At 39.8% G+C, this 8,789-nt stretch overlaps 1 protein-coding gene across 1 annotated transcript in view; it reads right to left on the minus strand.

Annotated features, from left to right (window-relative positions):
• The window catches only part of LOC104408704 (E3 ubiquitin-protein ligase RNF170-like), a gene marked incomplete at its 5' end in the record, with an annotated part of 10,799 nt that extends 5,455 nt beyond the window's left edge, over positions 1 to 5,344 (minus strand). Inside the window, 3 exons of the mRNA XM_010018376.1 lie at positions 1,829 to 1,902; positions 2,531 to 2,644; positions 5,274 to 5,344. Coding sequence (XP_010016678.1) covers positions 1,829 to 1,902; positions 2,531 to 2,644; positions 5,274 to 5,344 — 259 coding nt within the window. The remainder of the gene's footprint in view (positions 1 to 1,828; positions 1,903 to 2,530; positions 2,645 to 5,273) is intronic.
• Positions 5,345 to 8,789: the final 3,445 nt, after the last annotated feature.

Raw genomic sequence — 8,789 nt, forward strand, 5'->3', positions numbered from 1 at the left:
ATGAGGAGTTGGGCTGTGTGAGCATCATTTCAATCTAGAGAAAAATGGCACTTCCTAAAGATAAAAATGTGCTTTTATTGCACTAAGCACCAGCAACACAGCCCCTTGTTTTCATTTACGCTGAGGTCTTTTTATAACACTCTTACATGGTGAAAAAAGTGTGGATGGCTTGTAAATATAACTTGCACTTGCTCTGAGGTCTCTGTAAGATGCCAGAGCAGTAGAAAGCAGCTTTGTGGTTCTGAGCAGTGTCTCTTGATGTGTCTTGCTGTTGCAGTATCAGACAGTGGTGCCTCCAGCTGTCTGCCATCCCCTCTGCCAGACAGTGCTGATCTTGTGCTGCACAGTAGCCCTGAAGAACCTCCAGAGGCAGCTTCAGCCTCATCAAATCTTGAAAAACTCCAATTCTCTTCCCAGCCCTGCTGTGGGGATGAGGGCATTTAGCAAGGAACCTGATAAGCAGCTGGGGCAGGGAGGTTGTAAACTTCACCTGTAAGTTCACTGGATGATGTATCTCAGAGGCCGGAGAGAAACAGTGTTCACTCCTGTATGTGGTAGCCTTATCCTGCTACATTGCAAAACGGGTGCAAAGCTCACACTGGCTCTAGTGGTGCAGAATGTGGGCCTTAAAAATCCTGAAATCCCCTTTATAAATGCAATTAGGAACATAACTCCTCCACTGTTCCATGCTTCATCCTTGTTTTCCCTTTGAAAAATGATTTGAATTTTGTAATCCTGACCATATGGCTTAGCAGCCTCATAAAAGGCATTTAGCAGACACATTTATCTAGAGAATTCTGGGTTTACTTAGATTATCCAGTGACTAGAGATGTACTGGGGAGGACAGGACCATGGGCAGCCTCAGCAGAAGGACCCTGTGAATCTGGATCTGTCTGTTTCCTATTAAGCCAGATCCTGGGCTGGAATACCCAGTTACTGACCATGCATCCTGATATCTTTGAACCCACATTTACATAATGTGGTCGTAAGATTTTAAGATTCACTTAAAAATCAATAAAAATATTAAAAGAAGGCTTATAACTAGAAACTCATGTTTTGAATTGGTTAATATGTAACTTGCTTATTTTTTTTGTGTTTAGAAAGCTTTTACAGGACCAGAAGCCAATGTAATGATGCCACCTTGCTCTAGACCACTTCTTTATTTTAGGCAATTGTTTCTCATGGGAAGCAAGTCTGTGGTACAGAATCAGACCTAAGCCCAGCACGTCTTACCACTTTGACCAATGTAAACATAACCTGAATTAATTTTATGGGATAGCTGGATTTTTTGGCTGTTCATTAAAAAAACAAGCTGTCTTCCCAGAAGTGAGTTCATGCTTGGAGGTAAGACCTCATCTTACATCTGTTTGTTACACCTTGACCTATCTCAGTTGCACAGTGTGTGATTATTAAACTGTTGTATTTTGTAACTGTTGGTGGTATTTATTTTTTTGCTTGTTTGGATTTTTTGCATAGCTGAATACAAATATTCCTTACTGTGGCTGTGGTGAGGCCCTGGCACAGGTTGCCCAAAGAAGTGGTGAATGCTCCATCCCTGGCAGTGTTTGAGGGCCAGGTTGGACACAGCCTTGGGTGACATGGTCTAGTGTGTGGTGTCCCTGCCCATGGCAGGGGGGTTGGAATGAGATGATCTTAAGATCCTTTCCAACACAAACCATTCTGTGAGTCTATGTGAAAATGGGACTTCTGCTTCTAGTGAGAGCTCTTCTTGCATGTAGTTCCAGGGAGATTGGCTTGGTCCTGGTTTGTAAGAGTGCTTTATTTTGTAGCCTGTATGAGCACTGCACTGTCAATCCAGGAAACTTACCACAGAATAAATGTCCACAGTTGGTTTCTACTGGGAGAGTAGCTGTCTGGAGGCAGATGGGGCAGCTGAAGTCACTGTGATTACAAGGTTGCCAAATTTGGAGGGATTCCTGGAAAAGAAGTAGTACAGAATCTTCAGTAAATTAGTATTTTGATTGACATATTCAGTTCATTAATAGTAATTTACTATGATTAGCAGAGAGTCACAGAAACTAAGTATAGATATCATGCATAAGTGAGCATTACCAGTTTTCTTCCTTCTTTGTACTTTTGTCTATCACTTAAATGTACTGAAATAAAGTTCAGTGTGTTCTCTGCATTCCTTGGGTGGCAGAATGATATTCTTAGTGTGTACCACAGGCTACATCGCAAAAAGACTCCTTAAGTAAAGAAATTACTTCCAAACAATCCTTTTGTTTGCTTAGCGAAGTCTGTAATTAGGAATACTGTTAAGCTTTGTTTTTAGAGTGGGAAGGTAAGATTTCTGTAAGTCTGAGAAATGATGAAATGGCATTTTGAAATCCAAAGTGTATGATCATATTTCTGAGGGAAAAAGCTGAAGGATGTGTGTTGGTCTTCCAGTCTTTGCTCCTAAATCATTGCCTGTAAGCAGTAAAAGTCTGGCAATATGTTCATCTCTGCCAGGATTGTTTGATACAGTGGGAGGTAAAATAGCTGTTCTTACTTGACATTGATTCCTTACCACATTGAAAGTTTCTTGCCACCTTTATTATGATGCATTAGCCAGTCTGTAACGGGTGATGAACCTGCCTGCTCCATCTTAGCACGCACCATGGAGACACTTAAATTTGACCATCTGTTCAATTGCCATAACCACAATGAGATCAGTCTTTAAAGAAAATGTAATATAGTGTGGCTAGTGTCCTTTCTTTCTCAAGATAAAGTGATTTCAATGTTTCTATCAGTCCCAGAAGCAGAGAGGCACTTCTGAAATTGGGAGGGAGCTTCCAAGGAAATTACTTGGCTTTAAGACAAAGTCTTGAAGGTTATTGAAGGCTGGCCACTGCCTACACATGGTTAGCAAGGTTCAACAGGAGGTGGCATCAATTACAGTTTCATTTTTCATGTTATTCAAAAAATGTTGAGATGCACATGGTCTTAATGGGATCTTAATAACCACAGAGGTCCAGCATTACGTGGAATGGGTATTATTTTTCCATTACTGAAGTAAGGCATTCAGATAAGGTGATGGCATATGTACAGATTATGGTATTGCTGTATGCATGCAGTCCCTGTTGCCCAATTTGACCTGGTTATTTGTTTTCTAAATACCTGGTTGACATCTGTCTACATGAGAGATCAATGAATGCAATTCCAAGTATCTGACCTGTTTATAGAAGTTTTTATACAGAGAAAACTGAATAGAATCTGTATTTTGCATGTCAAATACTGCAAGATCCAGAGGGACTGTGAAGATTCAGGCTCATTTGACAACAAAGACTTTTTAAAAGTAATTAATTTTTCTAATGTAATAATTCCAAGAAAGAAGAAAGAGGTCATCATGTAGGTCTGCCAAATGAGTGTTCAGGAAACCAGGTCTCTTGCCAGAGCCATGCCTAAAACTATGAGTTAAAATTAGCAGTTCTAAATCAGCACCTTTAATACCAGTCTTTCCTTCCTGTAATGAGGATCTGTAAAAAAGGACTGAAGGTTTTAAAACAATGTGCCATAACTACTGGAAAAAGTCCTTCTCCTTTACTGTTTGTGAAGTTATAAATGTATTTGTTTCTGATTCTCAACAGAAAAATTTAAGAAGCTGAAGGTATTGGCATTGTTTTCAGATTTTCCTCTCTATGCACTCATAAGATTATCTCCTGCTGAGATACCAACCTCACACTCACCCAGCAAAGCTGGGATGATAGTGTAAGAATAACTACAACACCACAATGACTGGATTCAAGTCCAGTACACTGACAGGTGAATTCCAGGCAAGCAATTAACACAATGCTCCCTAAAATTCATATGGCACATCACATGCCTGTATTTTGACTTGCCATGCAGTACTGATGGGGATTTGCATTATTTCAACTGATACAAGCTCTGACAGTTTTCATCAGCTGAGGAACTGCCCCACAGCAGTTGTGTTTATAAACACTGCATCCATGACATAAGCTGATTAGGTATCTACTCTTTATTTTTGCAAAGTAATAACACATTTCTTCAGCTTTGTCTCATACAAGAAAGGGAACTGAATGTGTTTCTGATTATGCAATAGATACCGAGTCAAGGGAAACCCAGCATTCCCAGACCATAACCGATGGAAACTTTGAGAAGCTCTTTTGCCCTTTGCAACCTCAAGAAGTTGAAACCACTCATGTATTTTGTATTAGAATGTGTTGTACAATAATTAACTGACTATATTGCTCCTAGGGGACAAATGATTAGTCGTTTTTTTCCAGATGACTCATCTTCTGCTGACTTACATAAGGAAGTCTGCAGAAACAGAGTTTGTGCTGTTCCGAAAATGGGAAAACTGAATGTTGCTGCGTTGCCATCTGATAGCAGTTCTGGCTGCTGAGGTAAGCTACCACGTGAAGGGGCTGGTAACGCATCAGCTGGGTGCAGGTTCCTGTTGAGACCTTGAAAATACTCAAGCTCTGAGACTTAGGACTATGATTTAGAGCAAAGAACCAGGAAATGATCCTGTACTAATGACACAGAACAAGGCAGTTCTTTACATATATGGTTAAGCAGGGGATGTTCTTAGGGATGCTAGAAATTTCTGAGTTCAAGAGGTGCTGGGCATTAAATACTATTAAATGCAAAGGTAGCACCTCTGCCTGAGTTGTTCCTGAACCATAAATTGCTAAAGAATGAAGTGTTTTCTGGGGAAGCATCATTTGTGTTTCTTTTTTCTTCTGTAGGCATCCATTGCTGCAGAGCAGGCAAGCTGGCCCTGGTGTGACATGGTATAGCCATTCTTACATTAATAGAGCATTTGGGGGAAAAAGATGCTTGAGGTCACCTTCAGCAGAGATATCAGTGGCTTAGTCTTGTCCTGAGTAGATAGGCTAGGAAAAACATGCCAAATCTTTCATTTATTTTTCATAGATTATGTGCACATAATCAAATTTCTGATATATTGAGTCCAAGCACTCAAACTGGCTTTCAAGCTGGCTTTAGTCTGGTTTCCAGGGGACCGCCCAGCTGGATCTGATAGAAACAGAAGACAGATGATATCTGACATAGCTATAAGTCTGCCAGAATGAATTTACCCCTTCCAAAATCTTGAGCCAGCCTTTGAACGTTTGAACTAGCAGATTGAATTAAGAGATTGAAATAGTGATCATGGCAGTTAGTATTTTGTGTCGTAAGGCTTTGAGTTTTTGATGGCATTAAAGAGTCTTAACAGAATAAAGTATTTAGGGCGACTTTGCCTAAAACGACAGATTTTTAAGGAGCTTCCTCTCATATAGTAGTTTTACATGTAATTATAAACACCACAATTAAAATTGTCATTCCTGGTAACATTAGGCAGAAGTTCTTCCCGGTGAGGGTGCTGAGGCGCTCCACAGGGTGCCCAGAGAAGTTGTGGCTGCCCCATCCCTGGCAGTGTTCAAGGCCAGGTTGGACACAAGGGCTTGGAGCAACCTGCTCTAGTGGAAGGTGTCCCTGCCTGTGGCAGTGTTTGGAATGGATGAGCTCTAAGGTCCCTTCCAACCCAAACTGTTCTATGGTTCTTTGATTTTAGGCTAGAAACTTTAAGAGTGCCCATAAAAACTACTATTTCATAATGTCATACTGATTTTGTAAAGCAGCTTTGATGAATCAAGAGGGGACAATGGAAGTAGGTTTCTAGGTAGCATACCGAAATTGGGCTCCTCCCCCAGAAACATCTCTGCTTTGGGAGAAGTGGGGCAAACTTGCACTGTTTGTCTCCAGAAGCATCATGTTCTAATAATTTGATTAGCTGCAGTCAAGTTAGGGCATGCCACAAAGTTAGCACAGAAAATCAAGTCTGGAAGTTCCTTCAGGGTTCATGCTGCTTACACTGGTGGGGTTTGAAATGAGTCTGTTCACAAGTCTTTGAGACAGAGGGAAGCTGAAGAATTCCTCATACTTTACAACCACAGAACTCCCATTGTGTTACATGAAGGAAGATACCCAAGTCAAGATTTTCAATACAATTTTCTTAGCACCATTTTGAACGCGTAATGTTACTCTAAGATTTCTCTTTAAAAACCCTAAAATATTGCTATTTCTAATCCAAATATTATTGGGAATCATGCTACAGCCAGAATGGGATGGTAAAATGTATATTCCAGTAGAAGTCAATCTGCTTCATTTGGAGGAAACGAAAAAAAACCAAAACAATCAAAGCAAACCCCAAAGTTCAGGAGCAAATTATTCTGACAAACACACTTAGAATCCAAAGATCCAAAGAACGCCTTAAACTCCGCCACCTCAAATTTTAAATGCCACAATACCTATCTTTTGAGTATCTCCCCCACCATGAATTCCCTAGTGCAGAGTTAGACTCCTGAACCATTATACAGGACATAGAGAGACTGAGGTATGTGAGGATTGTGCCTAAATCACCCGGCCAATTACTAGAGACACCTACCAGGAGCCAACAGTAATAGTAAACACATGGCTTATGTCCCAGCTCTCACTATTTGCAAGGTGGTGAGCAACACCACAGTGTTGCAAAGCTGATGGCTGCATCTTCTCAAGTGCACAGGTGTATTCTTTGAAAGAACTGGGCAGGGCTCAGCATTTTCAAGGAGTGGCACTGGTCAGCTTTAAATAATACTCAGTGCTGAAAGCCTGAGAATTCCATAGGGAATGCTGGTGTAGTGCTTTTACTGACCAAAGAGATTCAACTTTCATGGCTGGTATGGACACCACTAGCAGTTTTCACCAGACCATGCACCTAAATTAGATAATGGACATGAAGTGACTCTCTATGTAAAAAGTACTGAGGGAAAATGACTCCCCCACTTTCATGAACTAGCAAGAAGGTAGTAAATTGAATTTAATCTGACACACATGCTTCTATATGATAGAAACAGCTTTTGACAACTTACATTAAGATTATAGGGGTTGCAATGGATGATGATGTACAGCTTCATGTCATATTTTAAATCTGCTGGTTGGCAGTGACCATGGGAAGTTTACATGTTTATTTTTAAACTCAGTTTTAAGATCTTCTAAAATCAGACCCTTATGCTTACATCCCCTCCTCAGTAAGCACCACAATTTTTGGGGTCAGATGTGCAGAAGAATTCTCCATGTAGGTACCTCATCAGGGGCCAAGCTTTGAAACTGTTCAAGCCCAGAAGTTCCCTGTGTGACAGTCAGACTTTTGAGAAAAAGGAGATCTTTTCCAAACTGGATACATCTTTTGGCTTAAAATGAAAGCTGAGTATTTCAGAAAATAATTCTGGTAGAACTCTGCAAAATAAAGCCTGCAAAATAATAAGGCACAGCCACTAGATTTGATGCATTTTTAATACTTGCATGCAAAAGAAATGTGTGAAGTAGTGATCAGATTGTTGATTATGAAGCCAGAAGCTCCCTGGGTATAAACCTTTTTCTCTGACACAGCTCAGCTCAGGACATCTTTTCAGTTTTACCACAAGGAAATTTAGTTCTAAAGCATTAGCGATGAGTCCATTCTCATCAACATGTTTCAAGAGAAGGAATTAGAGTTTAAAAAGCACTTGGCAGATTCAAGTGCTAACGAACAAGTTATTAATTTTTTCCATGAGTGTGTGCTATTGTTTAGAAGTAAAACAGACCTTGCTTTGAAGTTTAAACTTGTAAGGAAGGCATGGTACTGTGTGACCTCATGGTCAGATTCCTTTGATAGGTGAGCAGCTGCTCCCAGTCTCAAATGCAAAACCAAATCAGATTATCGGGGAGGATACACTGGACAGCTCATTATTTCACAATACATACTTAACTAATCACAAGAAAATGAAAAATATGATGTATTTGAAAGGGAAAAATGGATTCATGTGGTTTTCCCAAAAGTAATCCAGTGATTAAAAGTATAAATTAATTTTTTATTTATAATTATTCTAAAGAACACTTCCTACCGTGGTTCAGAAGACCTGCACAAAGTTGGGCTTACCATTCCTCTTTCCAGCAATGACTGAGAGGAGCTGAGTAAGTTACACCAGCTGACAGTGTTGGGGTGGAATCATTCAGTAAGGCCAGCTATGAGTCTTTGTCAATTATTAACTTGGTTGCTCAATGGCAAGGGTATGACAGGTCTTCTAAATTATGGTTATGAAAGAAACATGATGGGTTTCCTTTTTTCCTCCTAAAATAAAGCAAATCTGCCTAAAAAAACAGAGGAGTCCTGGGACAAAAAACAACACTCTCCCTTTCTAAAACACCTGAATAAATCTTCCCCTCCCCAAAGATATTGAATGTGATTGAAAAGATACCTGAATCTAATAAAAAAATTGCATTACTATTTTTAAACATTAACTTGATCAAGGGCACACTATGGGTATTTTGATCATCTGATAGAGTAGTAGCTTATCAGTAGTGTTGTGAAACAGGCTTAAAACTTGCCAGACACTTGTGATACTTTGGAATTGCATAACTGCAGAATCAGATTGTGTAACACAAGTGTCCAACTACTGAGTAAAGTGATGAATTTAAGCAGAAAGTCTAACATGCTAAAATAATTTTAACTGAGGGGCATATATACTTCATAGGGTATTTATTCTTTGTGATGCTGTATGGTCCTTAAGAAAGGCTTGATTTCTGTAAAGATATTCTCCAATTTAATGCAGCAAAATTAATAATGAAACCTGATCAGGTATTGTGCAGTATTAACCACCCTGATCCTGACTGAACAAGGCATTGTAGCACATGCCTGATTTTCAGCCCTAAGGTAACACATAACCTCTTATGAAGGGGTGAAGTGGGAGTCAGTAATATTGGAATAGAAATACACTTACAGAACAAAAATAATGCCCCTGGCA

This window comes from Nestor notabilis, unplaced genomic scaffold (assembly GCF_000696875.1).
Source record: "Nestor notabilis isolate BGI_N333 unplaced genomic scaffold, ASM69687v1 scaffold25597, whole genome shotgun sequence".
Taxonomy (NCBI): domain Eukaryota; kingdom Metazoa; phylum Chordata; class Aves; order Psittaciformes; family Psittacidae; genus Nestor; species Nestor notabilis.